The sequence below is a fragment of the Centruroides sculpturatus genome, unplaced genomic scaffold, assembly GCF_000671375.1.
Source record: "Centruroides sculpturatus isolate CEXI.00-Female unplaced genomic scaffold, Cexi_2.0 scaffold105, whole genome shotgun sequence".
Lineage (NCBI taxonomy): Eukaryota > Metazoa > Arthropoda > Arachnida > Scorpiones > Buthidae > Centruroides > Centruroides sculpturatus.
In genome coordinates, this window is record NW_019384622.1 from 834061 (window position 1) to 859692 (window position 25632).

General features: G+C 26.8%; 1 protein-coding gene across 1 annotated transcript in view; it reads left to right on the plus strand.

The window, feature by feature from the left end:
- The window catches only part of LOC111625528 (trafficking protein particle complex subunit 9-like), a 76990-nt gene that overhangs the window by 21416 nt on the left and 29942 nt on the right, over positions 1 to 25632 (plus strand). Inside the window, exons 4-7 of the mRNA XM_023368690.1 lie at positions 1635 to 2343; positions 8216 to 8484; positions 11376 to 11536; positions 22363 to 22491. Coding sequence (XP_023224458.1) covers positions 1635 to 2343; positions 8216 to 8484; positions 11376 to 11536; positions 22363 to 22491 — 1268 coding nt within the window. The remainder of the gene's footprint in view (positions 1 to 1634; positions 2344 to 8215; positions 8485 to 11375; positions 11537 to 22362; positions 22492 to 25632) is intronic.

A 25632-nucleotide genomic window follows, 5' to 3' on the forward strand; every position in this document is an offset into this window, starting at 1 on the left:
GTTACAAACAATGTTCTTGAATTGATTATTAAATTAATAGTTTATGTATATATACTGCATTTCTGGATTTTCAGTATATATATATATATATAGGGATCATGCTGCAAAGTGCCAAAATCACCACTTTGTGATAGTTTTATTAAAGTTGCAATAAAAATATAATACTAGTGATAGCAAGTGGTGATAAAAACCCTAGTCTGCAGTCTTATTTTGACATTTAGTGTGAAATGAATTACAAAACACACTTAGGAAAATAGTAGAATGGTAGTTCCTATACACCACAAACCTAACAATTTCACGACATCGTGGAAAATTTGTGTAGAAAAGTAGGAAATGACATTGATAACTGAAGGCAGTTTTCGTGCAATGCCACCCGATGTATCTAGATTGGGGATTTTTTTATTGACTGACAGAAAATTTGGGGAATTTTTTGGGGTGACTATTTTTTGCTTTGATTTTTTTCCAATAAACTAAAACAAAAATTTTGACATGACAGAACATGTGAAATACTGTTTAAGTATGGTAATCAAATGTTATTCTGAATTATTCATTAAAAAATTATTCAAGAATAATTCCTATTGCTAACAGAGAGGGCCAGACGTTTGAATTGGAGAACGGAATGTCTGGCCCTCTCCTTGTAAGTGACAGCTTAACATGTTACTTTTGCCTTCCAGACACCAAACTGATAAGACTACTAGTGCCTACGTTAATTAGTAAATAAAACTGATGGCAATAAATAAGTTGAAGTGACAAAAAAAATTTAAAACTAGTGATATGGTTGGCAATATTTAAAATTTTTCAGAATGACCTCTGTATATATAACAAAGTAATAACACAAAATTTTTGTAATAAACACTTTCGTTTTTACAAAATATTACTGATATATATTATTGAATGTAATTTTATGTAATTTGTAATTTAATTGTAATTTGAATGTAAATATGTAATTTTTGTAAATATTTATTTTTATATCTGATTGTGTTTTAAAAAATTATGTTATTACATTACATCATCTCAGGTTTTTGCTATCTGATATGATCACCTTGGGACATCTTATATCTTTATATTATTTTGTTAAATGTCTTATCTATTACACCTTGGACAATTTGTTTGTTAAAGATACAACTTTAGCATATTTGATAAAACTGTTTACGATAGTCTAAAAATCAATATATCAGTATGAGTAGAAATAGAAAAAATATTTTATCAACAGTAAATTTTGGATTATAAGAATGATGAAACATCAGAATCTTGGAAAAAATCTTTTTAATTATTAATAGATTTTACAGTTTTTATTTTTTTATATTGTTTCATTTCAATCATTTAGTGTTATAAACAAATTTTCATGTATTTAAAATTCTGATATCTTCTTTTAATTATCATATCTTGTAATAGTAATGAAATATATAAAAGTCAGATTTCTGAAAAGAATAATATTAAATAATGTATGTTTTTTAAACTTAAATTGTTATAATGTTACAAATATTGCATTTTTTATTTTATAAAATATTAAGTAATTGCTGAAAATTAAATTTACTAATTAATTTGAATAATTTTTTTAAGCATTTTGTATCTCATTAATCATTTTTTATTCTTTCATTATAATATTTTTATTTTATGAATTTTTTCCTTAGGTAAATGCAATTATAAAGAAGATTTAGAGACACTATGGAAATGTCATAATAGTTTATGTGAAAAATATTCTAGTACTTTATTTGATTCTCAATGCCTTCTTTTTGGAATGCGTTCTACTGATATTTGTACAACTTCCTCTGCAAAAAGTAAATGTTTCCTTCAGTCTAAAAATATTGCATCAACTGTAAAAAGTAATGTAACAGCTAGCTGTGATATTAATTTAGAAAAACCAATAATGAAAACATCACAATTTGGAACATTCATGAATGGTATTTTTATGTCTGACAGTAATCCAAATTCTCTTAGCAGATCATTTCATGAGACTGAATTTGAAACATCTAGTAGATTGTCTCCTTTCTCAGAAAGTTCTATAAAATTTAAAAGAACTAAAGAAAATTTAAGAAGGGATGAATGGATGAAACAGGATGAAAAAGATGAAATGACTTTCTCAATCATTGATGATGACAAAGATGTCATAGAAGCCGAAACTCAAGAATCTGAAAGTTGCATTAAACCAAATTTTATTTTGTATGAAAATTTTGATAACTGCAGCCATTTAGAAAGTGATATATATTCTTTTATCTCATCTTTATTTTGGACATTAGAATCTAAACGATTGGATTATTTAGAAAGTCATTCATTTAATGTACCACATCTTATTACTCCCATAGAAAAAGATGGTAATCATAAAACACCTCTTGATAATAGGTAATGTAAATTTAATTTATATAAATATAAAATACAAAATTCTGTTAAATAATAATTTCTTCTAATTAACTGATTGATTTTTCTCTAATTAACTAATGCATGTGACAAAAATTATTTTTAAATGTGTTTATTGTTTAAAGAAGTGAATATTTGTCATATTGATATGATTATAACACATGGTTTAAGTATATATTTGTGAGATCCGAGCTGTGTGTAAACCAATTTTTTCCCTACTCTCATAAACTTTCGACATATTTTATATAAAATCGTCACCTAACCATTAAAATAACATTGTCAGAAAAAAAGGATCAAATATCTCTTCAACAACTATCAAATTTTATAACCCTCCCTTTTGAATGTAAACATTCAAACATTAAAACAATGTCATTCTCATATTGCATGACTTTTATTTATTATAATTTATTTATATTATTTATTTTTATTATTTATAATTTTGTTTTATCATTTTCCTGCAAATTTATCTCTATGTGCATGTTTATTTATTTATTTACTTTTTAATTTTATTATTTTTCCATACTAATTTGTCTCTATGTGCATTTATTTATTTATGTTAGTTTTAATTTATTTAACATTATATTCCAAAACACATTTTTCATTTTAAATATGTAATTTTCCTTTTTTTAAAATTGAATTGTTCTAAAACTATATTTTATACCTGAAGATGACATTGATAAAAATGTCAAAAATACTTGTGTTAATAAAAAGTGTTTTAACACCGACAGACTGTAATTTTTTAGTATTTTAATGAATTTGAGAATGTTATAGGCTCCCTGCACATAGTAACATTTCATTCTATATTTGTTAGCCTGATAATGATGATTGTGTATTGTTGAAAATACTTGCACTATAAAAAAAATTTTAATGTTGTCTGACAGTGTATATATCTAGTGTTATAAATTTTTATAAATTAGCGGTTAATTTAATAAAATGAGATATCCCACGATGTTGATATCTCATTAGTATTTTGTCATACATAATGCATCTGTTGCTAGTTTATATTGTTTTTTAAAATCAGAGGTATGTCAAAGACAGTCTTGATCAGAAGTGAGTATGATATCTCATTAGTATTTTGTCATACATAATGCATCTGTTGCTAGTTTATATTGTTTTTTAAAATCAGAGGTATGTCAAAGACAGTCTTGATCAGAAGTGAGTATGAAAGAGAGAGGTGGGTCCCTCAGACGTAACATCTTACAAAAACCTTAAGACAGTGTCAATAACTTACTATTTGGAGGGCCAACGCAGCTATAATGCCTGTTGGCGGGAGAGAGCTATTCACTGGTGAAAATAAGAAACATGAGTTATCTGAAGGCTTTCTAGGAATATAATGTTCCACTGATGACAGTGGAGTTACAAATTAAGAAAGTTTGACCCAGAAGCAGGTCAGGTCATCCAGAGTTGATAAGTTGATCCAATCTGGAACAAGAAGATGAAACATCTATACTTGTGATGAAATTAATAAATCCCTAGAACTTATTAATTTCATAGTAAAAATGATTCCCTACTATAAAGCAAAAGTGTTTTGACTTTACATAAAACAGTTTCTTTTAAGTTGCATTAAAAATGGAAGTTTTTTAGTAAGTTTTTCTGGGTGCCCTGTTTTATCAGTTTTCCTATCCCATTTTATCATACCTATTTGTTAAAGTGGAAATGTTTCACCTATAATATAGAACTGATGATAGTCCAAATTGAAAACAAAGGAAGAATTGTACAGGAAAATAAATATAGTGACTTTATGCCTATTTTCAACTATGTACACTGTTTTATTCAACTCTCCCCTATAATACATTTGAACAATATTATAAAAGGAAAAGTAAAACAATGTGAAGTTAAGTCATGTACATTTAAAAAAGTCGATCAAGTGTTTTTTTTTTTTTTTGATTGACTTGTTACGTAGTAGTATGATATGTAACATCAGTTGTCTTTTTCTGTTGAAACTCCAGTCACATGAAAGAATGAAGTTATCTCATGCTGATAATGAATAATGAAAACGAATGAAAGACTGGAAGATGATTTTCATTTACTTAGCAAAATTACTTTACACTACAAACATAGAAAGTGAAAATTTTCAACCTGTTGGACTGATGATTTGCTGAATTGGGAAATTTCTCTGAAATAGTGTCGCATGTTACATATTATTCACTCTGCATTTTTGCTGGGTATTTGCTCTTACCTGCAACATTTGCTGGTATTCACTCTGTTTGGAATAATCTGAACTGAATACATACAAATTGATTTTCACTTTTTTAATAATTGCTTTAAATTTTTCTATTTCAAAGTGAATAATACAAAAGTGAGGAAAAGTGCTATAGGATACCAAAAAATATGATGTTTAAATGCAGAATCATATAAATGAAAAATATATAACTAAAATGTTTTATAATGGAGAAAGTATACAGAAAATATTTAACATGTAATTGTAAAAAGTGTATGACTGAGAAATGTATAAACAGGGTTCAACTATATATCAAACAATTTTTTTTTTTTACAAAAACAAACAATGCAACAAAATACATTGTTTGTTTTTATAGATAAAATTGTTAATTTATAGAAGAAAGTGAATTTGTTTGCAGATTTCTGTTGTTATAATTAAAAAAAAATTGAGGAATAGCCATTTTTAAGTCCATCTTTTAAAAAAATTGGCTAAGTACTTGATCTCAGGTATGTTTCTACTCTTTTTTATGATGATTGTTATAAAGAGGGGATAAAAGTGGGAATAAAAGTTGGAGGTTAGTTTCAGAATCAGTCATATTCACATCCCTTATGTTTCAGACCCAGAAAAAGTAAAGTTGGCTATTTTTGAAATTTTATACCTCAATTATTGAGAAAACTTGCATATTTATATTTAAACAAGTAAAGATGTTTCTGTAATTGAGACAAAGAAAATAAATATTTACAATACACAATTGTCAAATCTTAAAATTGCTCTCAAAGTTTCAAGAAGTAATAAATAGGAAAAGGATTATTGCTTATTAATATTGAGAACAAAATGTGTGTTCATCTCATTTTTGTATTGTATGCAAATAATATGTAGATGAAATGATGAGAAATTTGTGAATTTATTTTGGTTTAAAGAGTAATTTTTCTGTTTTTTTTTAAAATTATTAACATTATTATTATTATTCATATTTTATTTGATAACAATAAAACATTCCAATTTCAAAAGAAATCTTTACCTTTAACAGAAATATTGATTTCAATATAAATAATCATGTGATATATAGTGTATTGTTTTTGTTGATATAAAATATGAATTTATATTTAATTTATAATAATTTAATAAGGTATATTCATAAAATGAATAAAATATATTAGATCATATATAAAATGATGCTAATATAATCTTTTCCTATTGTAAAATTCAGGAATAATTCTATTAGTTAAATAGTTTATTGTAACAGAACCATAGTTATTGTAACTATATAATATCAATCCTGGTTTTAATTATGAGTAATAACAGANATTTAAATATTTAATAATAGATTGCAGAATTAAATAAAGTAATATTTGAACTGAATTTAGTAAAATATAAATAATAGATATTTAGCAATTAGTTATTTGATAATAAACATGCAATGATTCACCAAAATTTTATAATTTAGCTAACTACTTATTAAATAATTCTGATAATTTGACTATAATAGATAGGATATATTTTCATCTATTGATAACTTTAGTTATTAGGTAATTTAGATAATGCATTGATTATAAATAAATTTATGAAAGAAGACTGGAATCCACAATGGAATTAAAGCAATCACATTATACATGAGTCATATAAGAGGTGTGACTCATGCCTAATATGAGAAAGTATTCTTGAATGTTAGATAAGAGGCATGCATGTTGAATAGGTATAAATTATTAAATGCTTGATATCAGCAATAAATAAGTTATTAATGTTATGCAAAACAAATATTATAAATATGCTTTAACATAAACATTATTACCCAATAAAGATATATAATACAAAATTTAGTTGATGAAATGATTAAAAATTAAATAAATAAATAATTGGTAACCTTCAAATTTTTAATGAAGTATCAAATTTCATGCATTTGTTAGCATGAAATTTGATACTTCATTAAAAATTTCAGGAAGTATCATATTTTATATTTTAATTTCAATTCATTTGTTAGAATTGAAATTAAAATATAAAATATGATACTTTCTGCACATTGAAAGTTAAAAAATTTTTAAATTTTATTTTATTGTTTATTTTTAAATTGTTGTTACCACATATTTTAATTTTATATTGATATCATAATGTTGTACGGTTTTATCATAATTTATATATATATATATTTAGCATAATTTGATATAATTGGAAAATTGAAAATTGTTTATTTTATGTTTTTATGTAATCAAGATACATCATTTTGATAACTAAATACACCAATCACAAGATCAAAAACTTTTGTCAAATTTACATTAAATTATTTACTGGATTGTCACAGTCTTGATTAGTTATAGTTATAGTTAATAGTTAATGTGAAGAAGTATATTAATAACAACTTTAAAAATATTAAAAATAAACACAAAACTATTTTTATGTATTTATTTTCAATTGAATTATATTATTTTGATTTTTTGATTTGATATATATATATCAAATCAAAATAATATACTTCAATTGAAAATAAATACATAAAAATAGTTTTGTGTTTATTTTTAATATTTTTAAAGTTGTTATTAATATACTTCTTCACATTAACTATTAACTATAACTATAACTAATCAAGACTGTGACAATCCAGTAAATAATTTAATGTAAATTTGACAAAAGTTTTGATATATATATATATGTGTGTCTGTGTGTGTGTGTGTGTAAATCAAAAAATTGAGACTAGTAGTATAATTCATCAGAGATTAGTTTTAAGCTTGCATATTAGTAAATAATTTGTTGCAGGAAAAGTTAGAGAAGAAACATGATGCAACTTATTTGTAGATATGCAGTTTTGATTATTAAGGAAAGAGAAAAATTTGGAGAGAAATTTAAAAAATGTTAATAGGTTATAAAGTATAAATTGAAAAATTAATAGGGATAAAATATTTATTTAAAGGAATTTTAGATGGAATAGATTGTTAGAAGAGTGAGAAGAAGATATTAGATTTTAGGATAAGGGAATTGAAAAAATTAATAGATTTAAATATTTAATAATAGATTGCAGAATTAAATATAAATGTGGCAAATTGGAATAAATATAGAATAGTAAAAATTGAAGGCAGGTTAGCAGATTTGTGCATGGTGAGAGTTCAAATTCTATTAAAAGAGAAGTTTTAAAGGGTGAATAGTTTTATAGGATGACTATAGCAAATAGATTGGAATGTCAGGAATGAATAAATGATTAATACTATATAGGCATATGAGGTGAGAATGCTTACATGAATGAGTAGTAATATTAAAAAATAGAATCAAGAATAGTATAATTACAGGTAATTTAAGTATAACTGATATAAGTGATAAATTGTAGAAAAATAGGTCTATGTGGCTTAATTAATAGTAAAGAGAAATAGGATGGAGTTAGTAAGAAAAATTAGGAAACTTAGATGCAAAGTTTAAGAAAAGTAGAGATAAATCAAATAAATTTTGGTAACTAATTATTAAGAAAGATATGTTAGAGTTAGGAATAGAGAAATAGCTAATAATAGCATATTGAAAGGCTAGAACAACAAAATTTGATTCAACATAAATAAGACAAGATGATGACAAATTTGACAAATTTAAACTTTTGTAAAAATATATGAAATGTATATATTTAATTGGTAATGTAAAAATAAATATAGAATTTATAACTTTATAATTTTAAAAATGAATTGTTTATTTAAAATATAATTGTATTTTTATTTATAGAAAACTTTGGTTAGGTAGAATGAAAAAACATATTGCTGACTTAAATCTTCAGGCTGGTCTTCCACATGAAGCATTTTCTATGTATACATTTGCAATTGAATTACTTAAGAGTGCAGGTGATTGGTTGTGGTTGGCAGGTACTTATGAAGGACAATGTGCTTCATCAATGATCTGTTTATATCCTGATCAACATTATGGTCTTGTTGGACAGAAAAATTCTTCTTTTCCTTCTAAATATTCTACATTATCAGTTTCTAAGGGAGCTACAGGTTTGTATATTAAGTTCATATTAATTTATTTATTTAAATTAAAATTACATTATCAATAATTTTTTTCATTAAATCAAGATACCATAAATACACACTTAACATCTCTCAACTTTTTTCATAAGTTATCAAAACACTTAATTTTTATAATAGCATAATTTTATTGCTATTCAAAAAATATTTTTTGAATGATTTTTTTTTTCTAATTGTACTATTGTAACTAATTGCATATTTTAACAAGAAATTTATTTTCTTTGACTATTTATATACTTTTTAAAATTTATTTATCAGATATATTTACACTAGAATAACAAGCAAAAGTCGCATTTAAAAACTTTTCATTTTTTTAATTGTTAATTAACCCTTCTCCTTTCAGCTGGTTTTACTATGTTTTTAGCTTGAAACTGCTCAAGGCAAATATCAATCACTCAAGCTCATTAGACATATATTATTTTAAAATTTGTTAAAAATTCAATTTTTATCATACCGTTTTGGAAAAATCCTACATACACATATGTTTGCATAGTTTAAGGTTATTTAGTTTTTATTTATTAACATCAAAAATGAGTTACAAAAAAAAATTAGTTTATTGTCACCTACGTTTGTTTGTAATCTTATACTACATTTTTACAATAGATAAAATAATTTTGTTTATTCAACTTTGTCATTGTGCTAGCTTGAAGCAGAAGTTTGTCCTTTATATTTTGGTATTAGATTTATACACATTAACTTAATTAATGAAAAGCAATTCTTATTTATATCAAAAAGTTAATGTTTACATTTTTCACATCTGCGTGTGTAATTTCACAAGTCTAAAATTAACTGACACTTTAATAGTTATGGTAATACTGTTAAATGAGTTTGACATTTTAGTATAAAAAGTAAGTTTGATGTATATTATGAAAAAAAGCATGTGTTTGAAAAATATAAATAATAAAAAATTATAATTTCCCAAAAAATTCAAGTTTTATACAGAACTTTATAATTTTCTTTATTTATAATTTTTCCAAACAAAAGAAACACCTGCATTCTTTTGTTTTTTTTCAGGTTTGTTTTATTGTTTTATAATCCTTATGTTTTTTTTCATAACTCCTAAATATATAACTTGATTATTTGCATAATTTTTTGTGTAATTATATTCAGTTATAATTTATTGTATCCTTTTATTTATTTATAAAAAATGTCATAAATTATATAAATAATAAATATTTATGTAGGATTCACCAATATAATAGTAAACAAAAGTATAATGAAACAGCAAAACAGAACTAAAAAAAAAAGCCATACAATACTAAGAATAAAACAAAAGATCACAAGTGTTTCCTTTGTTTGAAAAAATTATAAATAAATAGAATTATAAAATATAATGTAAATCACAAATATATATCTGGGACTTGCTGATTTAGCAGTAAATAGAAGTATAACAAAAAATACAATAATAATAAAAAATAACAAAAAAAATCATGTGTTTTTTTTTTTATTATTATTGTATATATATATTAATTGACACTGACATCTAATTAAAAATATGTGAAACTGAGTGTAACTATGCATATACTGTAAAGAGCTGCAATCTAAGATAAGAATTTTTTATTAAAATTAAAAGAAATTTGATGTTGACAATATAACATCAAATGTTGATTTCACACAACACTAAGGTGATGAAATGTCAAGTGATAGAGAAAATGTTAACAGTCACATCATTGAAACGTTTTTTCCACAAACAAAGACTGGGTAATTTGACACCGTCCACTAGGGATAAAAACCAGTTTTTCTACCCTAGTCTCTTAGCAGGGGGATTTCAACCAACTTCTGACAGTGAAGCCAAACTTTGATTTATATTTCTTCAATTTTGACAGACAATTGTTAAGGCAGAGCATTAGTGAAGCCTCTTCTATGTGGTTTACAGAATTGTGTTCATTCTCAAAATCTGTTTGATCGATTTTGATTAAATTTTGCCATTTTCTATTAATTTAGGTGAGAAATCAAAAAATGTAATAAAAAATCTAGGTCTAAGACTTTGTTTTTAAGATATAAGGTTATTTCATGAGCAAGCATGACTAAGTGATATTGCGCAACAAAGTCATGCGGTGTTTCACAGTCACTAGCACATCTATGGGCTTTGCTTTAGAATTGAGTTTCTCAAAATTTAATGGACCAATTTTGATAAAACTTTGCCTTTTTCATTAATTGCAGTGAGAAATTCAAAAATGTAATGAGGGTTCATTTAAATGTAAAAAATAGGAATGCATGACTTCATTTTCAATATACAGAAGTATTAAAGTGACAACATCCATATTCTCTTATGTGACTGAGTGTGCCTAATGGAATTTAAACCTAGGAATCAAAAATAAAAACAGCGTTGTGTGCATCTAATAGAAAATAGGTGCAAAATTGAACAAAACACAAGAACAAAGCAATCAGTGATGATTGCTTTGTTCATTGCCTCTCCATGTTGGCAAGTATAAGGATCATCTCTGTTCTGTCCCCTGGCCAGTGCAAAGATTGTATCTCCCATGGCTGACAGGTACAAGGATTGCCTCTTTTGTGCCTAAAAAGTGCAGGGATTGCTTCTTTCTTTCCAGCTTTGCCTCATTTCTATCATGATATGACAGTCATGCAATGTCCTAGTTAATTTTTATATACAGTCAAATCTCTAAAGTACAGCCACTGATAGGAATATAAAAAGACTGCCATTATTTGGATGTTAATTTGTATGCATTTCTGTTAAAGAAAAATTCTTGAAAAAATACCACTACTTACAGGTTGATATTGTTGAGATGTTTATAACTATTGAATAAAATATAATTTTTGAGATTAAGATTTATTTAAAATTTTAATCAATAAAATTTTATAAGTATATTAAATATTAAATTAATCAAATATTTTAATAGCTCAGCGAGCAAAGAGTGGAAGTTTACCTAGAAATACTCAAGCTTCAACTATTGCAGTAGGAAGAGGAATATTTTCACCTGAGAAAATAACTGATAAGTTTAGAGAAGCCATTGTTCATTACAGTAAAGTTAGTTGTTACTTTTATCAGAAGAAAATTATTTTGAAATTTAAATTTATTAATTGAATTTTTGCTTTTTACAATGGCATTATTTGTGATTGAAATAAGAAAATGTTTAATAATAATAATAATAACAACAAAAACAAGAACAACAATGACAAACACAATAAAATCACATACATTATAGACATATTCATTCCAAACACTCACAATGTACAAAACACATGCACTGAAAAGAATCAGCAAGTACACAGAACTCACCCAGGAAATAAGGCATCTGTGGAGGATAGATAAGGTTCTTATTGTACCTGATGTGTTCTTCTCTACAGGTATTATACCACACACACACTACACAAAAACCTGGAAACATTACAGTTGAGTAGAAACACATACATCACATTACAGAAGGCTACTATGTTATACATGTCATACTGTTAGGAAATTTCTGAATACAGATACACACACAGACACACTTATTTAATTTTAGTTTTGTTTTGGTTGCTATGCCTTGACTCTGGTCCGGCATAGTACACAGCCACCGGTGTGAACCGAGTATAACTCACAAAACCCAACATAATAATAATAATTTTTTCATTATAATTTTGTTTTTATCACTTAATGTCGTAATTATCATTATAAAATTATATGATAATATTTATGCTTATTCATAACACTGATTAAACAAAATCAATCACTAGGAAAATGGAACAGCCTAAACAAAATACATTGTCGATATCTAACAATAACAGCATTTTACATAATATTGTTAAAGTTAATTTTAAAATATTACATTAATTATGTTATCTTTAAATTATAAGTGAATTTTTAAATATTGTATATAATTACAGCAAAATGATTAAAACTTTATAAACAAATCCTTATAACTCCAGAATCTTAAACAGCAATATAATTTTAAACTCAGACATTTTTGGCCTAATAAAGCCATTATTAGGAGTTCTTAGAAGAATTTGAGATTTTGTACTTTATAAAAATATAATTAATGTGAAACACAGTTTTTAAGTATCATAATAATAATAATAGTAATAATTTATTTGCTAAAATAAAAAAAATTGCATAATTAACGTAACACAGACACAATGACAATACGTCTTTTCACTTCTTACAGACTTTTTGAGATGTGTTGATATAGCAGTTTTTTCAGATATTTACTATTTGTGTATTTGTAACATATAAGTACTGGTCATACATTATGTAAAAATCTATATGACTTGTCAGAGAAATTTGTGATTACTTTATTTGTGATAGTAATTTATATATTTTTATTCTCTAGGAAATAGACATTTTTATGATTTTTAAATAATTAGTTAAATGATGATTTAATATTACTATAGTTATGGCTGATTTTATTAATTTTTGTTAAAAGACTGTATAGTAGTCTCCCAGTACTTGAATCACTCTAAACTCAAACAATTCAGTATTCAAACACATTTTTGGGGGAAAAATTGCTTGGTACTCAATTGAACAATCATGACCTACCAGAACAAATTTTTGGTTAATAACAAATATTTTAATTTTAATTTTGTCATCTGTAAAACATTTCTATGGTAAAAATGAATAGCTAATGTAAAAATAAAATGAAACCTTAGAGCTGCCTACCTTTATTAGACAAAATTATACTTTATCCAGTCTGTTCTTTCACTTAATGCCTTCAAACAAACATCATGTTTTGCAACCATTCTAAGTTGATGAAGTGTTTTGACAATACATGTTGGTGACACATTAAGATTTGTTGCAAGTTCACAGATTGTTATTCATCAATTTTTAACAATTTCTTCTTGCAGTTTTTCTTTGTCGACAGCTTTTGGGTGCCTTCCCATTGTTTATCCTTTAGTTCAAAATTTCCTGAACAGAACTTTTAAAACCACATTTGACATCTTCTAAATTTAGAAGCATCTTTCCCATATACATTACAAGTATCTTTTACTGTTTGTATAGCATTATATCCTTATGAAACTTGAAAAATATAATATGCCTGACATGCATTTTATCTGCAGACATTCTGACTTGACTTTACGCAAACAAAATGTGAAGTAAAAAGTTTTAAAATAAGCTTCTATACAAATAATACAATCTCACATTAGTAATAATGTGTTAAATTTTACAATGGTTATAATTAAATTACATATCTATGCTAAGTTTAACAACTGTTAAAAATACCAAAACTTTCTGTTCAACTCAATAAAATTAATAGGCACATTTTTGCTACTTGGTATTGCTAATGGATATTTTTTGGTTTTTTATTTAGGATTCATGCATGCTAAACTTGTAAACTTCTTGTTAAATTATTGTTAAATGCTAGTTAAAATGATTCTATAAGTGTACCCTTGAGGATCTGGAATGGATTAATGTAATTTATATTATTCCTTATGGGAAAAATTCATTTGATACTCGAATATATTGATATTCAAACAGACTTCTGGAACAAATTAAGTTCAAGTACCAAGGTATCACTATATTTCCTTGAATTTATTCTGGACCTCAACCAACCATCTGCCTTGAATCTTCAATGCATTTCATTTCAGATCATGATAAAGTACAACATTAATGAGAACCATTACTAGAAAAAGTTTCCATTTTAGGGAAATTCACTGCAAGAATAATACCATGCACAAGAAACATACAACAACCCATTTCTTGCACATGGTATTATTGTTGTACCAAGGATACATTGTCATATGAAAAAAGCTTATTTGCCAGTAATATTTTCTATGGTTTTAGCATTCAGTAAGAATGTCAGATACCCTTAGTTCTAGTTGCAAAGGCAAAAAGATTCTTGGCTACAAAATCAGTTTTAAAGTGGAAGTCATAAACTTTGCAAAATATAATAGAAAAAAAAAATATGCCAGAAAATTCAGAATTGATCCCAAAAGAATTTGAGAATGGTATAATGATGAATAGAAGCTTCTAGTTAGCATTGAATCCAGTGAATCCAAGAGAAGATGACTCAAAGGAAGTGGATGAAAACATGCAAGTGAAGAAATAGAGGAGAAAATAAAGGACTAAGTAGACAAAATAAGAAATACACAGTTTTCTATTTCAAGAAAAATGAAGACCAGGGAAATATTCAATAGTGGAACTATTTGTGATTCAACTGTGAAGAACTTTGAAGCCAGTCACAGTTGATTGCAAAATTTCCTTGCAAGAAAGGGCATCTCCCTACATTGGTGAGCCAAAATTTTCCTTACAAGTTTATGACAAGTTGGAAAAATTCATTCTATTTGTCTAATCTTTGCTTATAAAAGAGAAATATGAACTCAACACAAGAGAATGATGGAAAGACTGCTTGTTCAACTAACAAGCCTGCTAACTAAGAGCATTTCAGCTTTTATTTTGTTGATTCAAACAGTAGGAAAAATTCCAGTCACTGTTGAAAGTTGAAAGTTGAAGAAATAGAAGAAAGAATAGAAGAAAATTGCCACTTTTTATTTTCTTCAAAGGTGCTCTTGAAAATAGAGTTGTTGATCAAGGGATTTGAAATTGTGCTTACAAAAATGGTTGGATGAACAAAGAACTGTCAAGTGGCTTCATAAAGTCTGGGATTGACTAGTTTTTAGTGATGGCTGAACTAGCAAAGATAAAGACTGACATGGTCATCCTTCCAGGAATGCACCAGCCTCATCCAAGCCTGAGATGTTTACTGGAATCAACCTTACAAGGATAGTTATTCTGAACAGTAACAGGAGTGAATATTGCACAGCAAGAAGTCTTACACTTGCTAGGAACCAGCATCTGAACTCAAGAAAGTTATTCACTATATGAAGAAGGTATGGGGTTTAATTCCTGAATATCTCATCATGCATTCCTTCAAGATTTATGATCTCTAAGACTCTCAACAATTCAGAGAATGCACTGATTGCTATCCTGAAAAGTGCTGACAGTCCTGTGAGCCACCAGAAAGATGAAATGGGCTGCTTGTTCTTGGAGTTCCTGAGTCAGTCTGGAGGCTAGAGATGGCAAACCAAGAAAATAAGGAGGAACAACAGAACAATGAACCTATGCATGAGCAATTCAGATAGTGAATAGTCAGCCAATTGAAAAATTCGAACATTAAGTTAAAGAAAACAATCATTTCTATTGTTAATTTACAGTAATAACAAAAAATAATAATAAAAATATTGGAAGTTGTTTTATAATTTAGTGATGGCAAGCTTGGAGTTTTTCTAAGCTATTTACCAATTAGGTATTACTGTACTGAAACAAAACAAATTTCATTAGTCAGAATAATCAACTCTTTTGAAAAGCTGATAATTAGAAGTAACCATTTTCTTACAAGAATAAATCATTGGACATTTTACATAATGTTACTGTGGCCATAAATTATATTGTCTGTTTTTGATCTTTTTGTTCTTCATATATTTTTCCCCAGCTCTTTGTTCTTTCTCTCTTCTAGAACTTTCTAATCTCCTTAATTCTTCCTTCTTGGAGATGAGGCCTGCTTCCTGGAATAACTAATACAATGAGTACAAGGTTACCTGAGAGCATATATGGGAAAGAAGAGACTATTGAGATTGTGCTTGAAAACAGAGGACGATGAGAAGGCAGAGACATGAAATTGTTTAGTACCTGAGTAGTTGGGTGAAGTCATACCTTTGAATGGGAACCTTGAAATTTCTGGGCTAAAGTTAGAGTGTTAGAGTCAACATTCAACTTGACCAGTTGCAAGGTTTGAATGAGTGACCAACAATTTGGATGCAAGTAAAAACCTTCAGGAACCAAGGAGAAGAAGATAGAAGTGTGAATTATGTGCGAGAAGTTCCGTATGGCCCATCATGACAATGAGGACTGAAAGACATTCACAGGACTTGGGTACCTTTGTTCTGTCCTATCTATCATTGTTACTACTGTTCTCCTCTTATGTTCAATTTATCATAGTAGTGTAAGTTTAGTATTAAGGGTTAGGTTTAGAAAAATTATCATTATAATAATAATACTTGTTTATTGTATAGGATTAGTATTATCGCAATATGGTGTGTTGGACTCATTTATTAGTTTTGTAATTTCTGCTGACAATCAGGTTTAGGGTTTCTTCTGGAGAACCTGACCTAGAGTTGAAATGATTATATCATGTGTAAATAAATTAATTTTCTCACATTTACTGTGTGTTTAGTTATTGGAAAGGGTTTTCATTTGCTTTAGCAGGCAAATGAAAACCCTTTTATATATCCCTTCTATATACCCATATTATGCAATTAAGTCTGGATTGTATAATATTGATTATATTCTCTACAACATCTTTTTATTTATATAGGGTAGGGGTGCCTAATCTCGACCACTTCCAGTAGTCGACTGAAATCAGTGTGTAATTAATCCATAGAGGCAGGTTTAGGCAATCTATCTTTACAGGAAGCATCATAAGATGACCCTTTCTCAATGACATGCAAGAATAACAGGTTGCCTCACTCACAGTGATGGGAAAAATTAGTGCACAACACTCCTAATGGTAGTCGACCACATAATAAGGCATTGTCAGGTCTTTAGAAGATAACAACGGCTCCAGGTTTCAGGTGCATGTTTTCTACAAAATGCTTATTATTGAGCTTGCTTATTTATCCTTTCACAGTTGACATATTTGTGAGGTTTTCAATGAGGATAACCCAGCTGTTGATCAACATAAATGATCATGCAACCTGCTGGTCAACTACTGGATGAAGAGACTGTGAATAAATTATTTTGTTTTATAATGTAAACAAAGATCTAATAAAAAATGTTTTTTTCATGACAAGTATAGGACAAACTTTATTTTCATATATAAATTTTGCTTTTTGTATTACTACACATTGTAATAAAAAATATCAAAGTTCAAAACAGCTCTAAACAGTCAACCATTACCCTATATATCATAAAACCTGTGGAAGTGCACAGTACCAAATATTTTTTCCAGTTTGGCAAGTTTCCATTTTGAGCAGGTTTCATTTTAACAGAAAAAATTGCTCCATTTCAAAGAATTTTTCTTGCTTAAGCAGGTTTTTGTTTTATTCAAGTTTATGAAAGTTTGATTTATTGTTCTAGAGAAGTTTTATTTTTGAACAACAGATTAAATTCTTAAACATTTACAAAACCAAATAATTGCTGTAATTAATTGGGCTATTATTTTGCTATTATTAATAATTAGATGTTAAGTAATTTAGTATTAGAGGTAGAGGTATAATAATAATTATAATAATTTAATTATTTATTAAATAATTTAGAACAGTTTGGAAGATTATTTAATAAATTATTAATTTAGATAAGAGATGGCACCTAACGTCTACTTCTAATACCAAATTACTTAATATCTAATTATTAATAATAGCCCAATTAACTAAGGCGATTGTTTGGTTTAGTATCAATGCATCGGGCTTTGTGATTTTTATTATATTTAAATATTTATTAATTAATACTATCAACATTTTTTGGTATTATTCTTACTATTCAACCTGCCCTATATTAAATGTTTAAAGTGGTTTAATTTATAGATGTTTATATTTAATATTTTAAGAGAATTAACTAAATAAATTTTGATCTTAACTTAAGCAGATTTATAAATTATATATGTAGTATTTTTTATATTTTTTGTTATAATAGTATTATTATATTTTTTATATTTGATAGTTCTATTTTAAGTTTTAATATTTTATTATTTTATTTAATGTCACAAGAATAATTAACAAGAAAAAATAATTTTGTGTATAACATGTAAACAGATGCATTTCTGAAAGGCAATTGGTTGAGAAAAAATATTTAAAAAATTAATAGTTTGGTTTGAAAATAAAGTAAACAACATCAAACAAACTAAAAGTTAATTAGAGCAACTTATCACATTATATTAAAAGTTCTTATATAAAGTCTTTAAACATTGATTGATTGTATATTTAATTACTGGAAATTCAGTTTAAATACTGTACATTCTTCTGAAAGTTATTTTAAAATTTATATATAGAATGATTCAAACAATCTGTTTAGATCTTATATTTATGAAAGTATTGGAGGTAAATCAAATGATACAAAATGCATTACTACAATACAAATGTGAAAGCAAAAATTCTTACTATTTTAAAGAGCTTATTGAAAAAATGTTATTGGAATTTTAAATAGACTAAGTTTTTGTTAAAACTTGTTTAAGATTATTTAATAAATTGTTAATAAATTCTAAACATATTCTTTTTTCTCATTTCTTTAGAGGAGTGTAATTTTTTCTTCACATATATTTTAGTAATTTATTTATTTTTATTTTTAATTTATTTATTATGCATATTGGATACAATCCTTGATGTGGGGAGCAATACCTTCTCCCAAAAACAAAACAGTTAAATACAAAAATTATAAAAACACAGACAAAAATATACAATGATAAATTATAAGTAATAATTGAAATTAAGATTCAAAATTAAAATGTAGTATTTAAAGTTTAAAACTTGGGAGCATCTGTCAACAAAATACGAAAATACCAATAAATAAAACAATAATAAGCAAATTGCTTACCTAAAAAGAAAAAATAATTTATTATTGGTGACACAGCACTGAAAGATGCTACCAAACAACACCAGCAATGAAACCAAATTTATAGCAGAAGAAACACGCTCCCTAAAACAAAAGATCAACAGATTTCTTTAGAAAACAAAACACTTTAAATTGAAAACAAGGTTCCAATAAAATTTTAAGAAAGAAAGATCTGGAAAAAACAACACAGCCAAAAATTTCTTCTCATAATAATTTAAGACGCCCACATTTAGCCCAAAATATGCCAAGCATCCACAGTTTCTTCCTCAACACAAAAATTACACAGTTTTCTTGAGTAATGATTTAAGAAATTCAGTGAATTACACCTAGCCTGCATAAAGAAAGACAAAATGGTAAAAGAAACATCTTGATTATATAGAGTTATCAAAAAAGTAACATTTAAATCCTTATACCAACAATTATACACACTATTATTTATTTTTCCATTTATGCCATGTAAAAAATTATCAAAGATATTAACGAGGAGAAGAGACCAATCCATTAAATCCAAATTATCATTTATAAAATTAATACCATGATTATTACAAGTACCAATAAGATAATATGTCTACTCTATAGAATTCTTACCAAGTATAAATTTCAGGCAAACCTTACTCAAACGATAGTCATCAAAATTAAAAATCCTAATAATCCAATTTCTTAACCTACTAAATATCAAAAGTTTTATAGGAGTCAAGGCACACTCTATCATAATTAAATATCCTGGTATACAACGAGGTAATCAAAATAGGTTTTTAATAAATTCAATCTGTATACTATCACCATTAATCAAATTAAAACCCTAAATCTCAGAAGCATATAACAAAGAGGGCAAAACCCCAGTTTTCAATAGACGTAAATAATAGGGTTTCTCAAACGGGATCCCGGGATCCCGGTTGTTTTTTTAACCCGGGAAATATCCCGGGAAATTTTTCTTATCCCCGGAAATCCCGCAAATTTCTTAAAAATTCACTTTTTTTCTTATTTTGTGTTAAGGTTGAGGAATTTTGCAAATAGAAAGCTTAATTAACTCATTCACTGTCAGAATACATTTGTATTTATTAATTTTAAACCTACCTATTATTTTTTTTAAATTTTTGCTCGTTATAGCATGTCACAAATGGTCAATAATCAATATATAGCTTATTTGTGGCAGGACTATAAAAATTCTTTACTTGTCGGAACCTGTAATATCTGGAATAATTGTGCTTACGCTGTCTTGAGTTTTAACCATGCCCAGTAGCTTCAATAAATGCCTGACGCCAGATTGTGCAAATTGGGCAAGGATACAAACGAGTACAAAGTCTGCAAGTATGAAGTTTTTCTTCATAAACCTGATTATTAAAGCCAAATGAATTGCCGAATTATCGAGCTCTAAGCTTGATGCCGCTATTAAAGCAGCCAAGGTAGACAAATCAAGAATACTAGAGAGCGAAAGAAGTACTACAATCTCGAAAACGAACTCGAAAGCTTCCAGGCTACAGGTGAAAAAACACATAATATCTGTCTTCTCTTAAATGCATTAAACACTATTCCAATCACATCAATTGAATCGGAAAGGGCATTCTCGGTGGCAAGACTTTTCATTACTAAAATAAGAATTAGAGTGAGTTATCGGAGTATTGACCATCTTTGCTTTTTAAAATCTTATAAAAGTTTGCAATATTTTGTATTATATTTTATTTAAAAAACGAAAATTACCTTCTAAATTAGAAGTTCATTTTTTTAATTTTTAACTCAATTCAAAACATTTTTTTTGTTGTTGTTGTATGCAGTTTCCAGCAAACTTTAATTAATTTTTTTCTATTTGTGAAAATTTCTACGTTATTTAAAGGTAATTTTTATTATAGGCCTAAAGACCTTACACAGCATTATTAATATGATTTTGGAGGTTACAGAACTTTAAAATTACTTTAAAAAATGGAAAATAATTACTGTATATCATTTGATTTCAAGATATTTTGTATACCTTAAAAATAATTAATTCTATCCCGGGATTTCCCGGGATCCCGGGAAACAGTTCACTTTTATCCCGGGATCCCGGGACAAGCAAAAGACCGGGAAATGAGAAACCCTAGTAAATAATCATTTAAATTGTGTAATCTGGTAGATTTCCCCAACTGAATAATTTTATTCATCAATAATCTGGCATGTATTTTCCTATTGATATAGTGAATTTGAAATAAAATGGCAGGCCATTATATATATATATATATATATATGCATCCTGCCAATTTCTGTGCATTAAATACATATTCTCTATTTCTTATTATTTCTTAATTAATAAATTTTTTAATTTAAAAGGTAAGCAATTTTTGAAGAAATAGAGAATATGTATTTAATGCACATAAATTTTTGATTTTTTTATGCCTTAATAATTTGAGTTGGTGATTAGCAGAGGCAAACTTACATGCACAGTAACCACTGTGCATCCTGCCATTAGCACTCCAACATTATTCACTTCATTTTCAATGGTACTATGACAGAGAAGCGTGGATTGCTACAATTGGAAGCATATTGTCTTTAGTGAATCCCAATTTTGTTTGAGAATAGGTGATCACTGTATTAGTGTGGAGGTCCACTGGTGAGCACATCATTCTTTCCTTTACTGTTAAGAGATACACTGTCCTTTTTTCTGGAATGCTGGTTTGGTGAGGTATTGCATATAATTGTTATTGCTATGATATGAGGAACATTGTAGTAGTGTCATAGTAGTGATATGAGGAACATTGATGACACATGCAGCATGTTCAGTCATGTGCTTTTCTTTGTTGTCTTTCATGGCAAGGCTACAAACAACCATTTTCCATAAAAGTAATGCTTGTTTATATATAACTAGGGTTTTTCAGGAATATTTTTCTTACCTTAATCATGTCATACTCTTTTGGCTTACCTAGTTTCCAGATATGTCATCCAGTGAGCATTTGTGGACCAGATGGAATGCCAGATTCAACTATCTACAAGTATGAGGAATCTATGTTGGCACTTACAGCATCTGTTGGCAAACTTGTTGCAGGATAGCATCACAATGCTTGTATGTCTCCCCTTCATGCCTGACCATATTGTCACACATATATCTAGGCAAGAGGAGATGCTAAAGGTTCTGTAAATTGTATTATTTCACAAAAAATTGTCTCTTTGCCATGATATTGTAATCACTTACTACCATTGTCATTACATTTTCACTAATAAAATTTCATTCAGTTCCAATACCTCCTTCTTGGTGCATAACTTTTTTGTCAATGAATGGTATAGATCAATGATTAGAATTACCATGAATATTTATTTTATGTAAAGATTTTTGTATTTTTTTTATTTGTAGATTATTATTGAGTTTGTGTTATTTAATCTAATAATTATTTTTTCAGATACAATGGTGGTCCAATCTTTTTGATTTATATACAGAAATGAATTTTCATAGAAAAGCAGCATTTTACAAGCATACTTCAGCAGTATGTTGTGTTTCACCTCATACAACAACTCCTGATTGGAATCAGGTATGAACACATCAAATTTTTATTAATTGATTTATAGTCTTTATAACTTATCAATACATCATCTGTTGTATATTATTTAGAAGATTAATGATATGTAAGTAGTTATTATTCAGTACTTGTAAAGAACTGGACTCTTTTTGGAGTATTCTTTACTTGTTACTCTCAGAATCTGGATATAATGAGATAAATAACAAATAAATGATTATTTTTTTAGTGCTACATATGCTATTTGATCATATAACTTAATACTTCAAAGAAAAATAAGAATTTAAAATAACATTTTAAATTTTTATGTAGTGTTAATGTTATATTAAAATTTTAAAAGCTATAAAAAGCTATTTTATATATTAATATAAAGTTAATTTTATTTTTAGCAATATTTTGGTTAACTGTGAATAAAACACAAACAATTATATATACAAATTCTGATAGATTATATCTAATGTTTCTGAATAAAAACTTGTTTTTGTTCCTGAATTCAACACTGTTTTTTCCTAATAATTTTGATTATGGTGCCAAGTATGAATATTTTTTCTGTTTATCTTTCATTATTGATTAATAATATAAAATCATTAAATAAGTTGTTTGTAATTTACAATAGCATAAAAATGTATTATGTTAGATTAAAAATGACTTAATACATTTTAAAATCAGTAAATGTTAGATTAAAAATGACTTTTACTGATTTTATTTCATGAATTAACTTTTTAATATTTACCAAAAACAATACAAGTAATCATACTGGCTTGCTGTTCCAAATTCTTTTTAATGTATATTTATTTATCATTGTTTTGATGAAGTAAAAGATATTACATATTGTAAATAATTCAAAAGCTAAGCTTATAATATTAAAATAACCTAATAAACCTAATAAAGTATATTAATACTTTATTATGTTACTTATTAATACATTTATTAGTTGTAAAGATTTTTACAAATTGCAATATGTAAAAAGCATTCCATCAAAATTACTATTTGTAAATTCTTTACAATAGAGAAAAGTATATATTTTGTGAGTGAGTTTATTAAATAATGTTACGTTATATTACATATTACGTATATCATAATATTACGTTATACTGTACATAATTTATAGCATTATACATAATATATAATATAATTTTATAAAAAACACTACAGAATTATTTTCATCATAGTAAAATTTATATATGCTTCCTGCCTAAATCTGATGGTGCTATAGTAAAGTGCCCTCTTGCAGTAGAAATTTGAAAAATGTAGTTACAAATATGTACTTACATAGGTTCATTAATATAGTTTTAAGAAATAATTTTTTTTCCTATCACTTTTGAGGATGATTTTTTGTAGAAAATCCATTAGAGCAGGGAAAAATTAAAATAAACAGGCCATTTTCATAATGTTATTCAAAATATTCAAAAATACACAGCTTTTGGTAAATATATTCTGCAAATGCACATACATAAATCTAGCTAACAAATTCTAGTATAAGTTGTCCAAAGGAAAGTTAATAATCTATATTACATCTCTTTTGATCATTTTTTAATTAAAATTTAATTTTATAAAAATGTATGTTTCATGTTTAAAATAAAAATATTAATCCAAAAATTTTTTAAATCTCTTCAATGTTTATTGCAAAAGAAGAAAGTACATGCAAGATTTGCTGTCATCAACATAGGACATAAAGGAATTGATAAAAGAATCAGCATAAACATATTAACTCAATCGCCATATATTATTTTTTCAGCTTAATGACCAATGGAAAATGATTAATGCCTTCTTTACTTTTTATTAGTAAATACCGTTTTATTAGATTAATAGTAAATACTGTTTTAATGAATAATTTATTATTTATTAGATACTGTTTTATTCAGTATCAAGAAGTCCATGCAGAGCTGGAATTCTTGATACTTTTTTATTAGTAAAGAAGAAAAAAATAGAACCAAAAACAAGTTAGCACAAGCTTGGAATAAATCAGCAACTTTAAAAAAAAGAAGAATACAAACAAACAATAAGACTTAGCCATATTTTTTGGAACAAGAAAAAGATATAGGAAAACAAACCAACACATATCTCTAGCTGATCCAAACATAATATACTGATAGAAAACTCAACAGATATTATCTGCTCAATGAAGAGTACAGTGCCCAGAAATGTCATGGCTATGCTGTTCTTCAGATGGCATTATCAGAGACAGTGACAGACATTATTGTTTATTGGAAATAAAATATCCATCAAAAATTAGGAATGATTTTATAATGAATGAATATAGACAAATAAAAGTAAAGCCTCCATACAGCATTAATCTATACCTTTCTTCTAACTAGGTCTTTTTTCGTAAGGAAAAAAAAAAAAAACTATCCATATTATTACTGTAAGAAGTATTACATCATACCATGCTACAAATATTTTGTTTCTTTATTTCAGAGGAAAAATTTGTCAAATTTGTTATATTAGCTCAGTCATAACTCTGTTGTTTGTAACTACAAAGTTCACTATTTTACCACAAGAGATCTCCATCAGTAGTGCAAAACATATAGGCATGGAGCTTATTGAATAATAATGAAAATTTTCTATCTGATTTGAATTTATATAATGACAGTTTTAATTCAATAATATTAATCTAAATATATAAAATTACTTGTCCTGATTGACTGAGTGATTGACTGTTTCATCATTGCCCAGAGCAAAACGCTGACCCTAAAGAGGTGAAATTTGGTACACAGTTAGGGTACGTCATGAAAATGTACACTAAGAAGGGATTTTTGGAAATTCTCCCCGCGGGGGGAGAGGGAGAGGATTAAGGCTTAACCTGAAGAACGGCTTCTACTGTACTATTTTAGATGGAATTTTTTGTTTTCAACTATGTTTAGTCTTCATTGAGTACTTAGGTGTATTAAATTGATAACATTTCAGACATTGTTATAAATATTTTTATATATTTTGATTTTTTAACCAAATGTTTGAACTGTTTTAAATTCAAATTTGTTATTGCATATTGGTTCGATTATAGAATGATTGTAAATGTTCCAGAAAATTGATCAAATTGAAAACAGTTCGTTTGATTCTCAGCAATTCTCATCATTCTCAGCGGCAGGTGTTATATAACAATTACTATGGTTGTTGAAATACTGAATATAAATGGGGTTTGCTTGCAAAATCCGC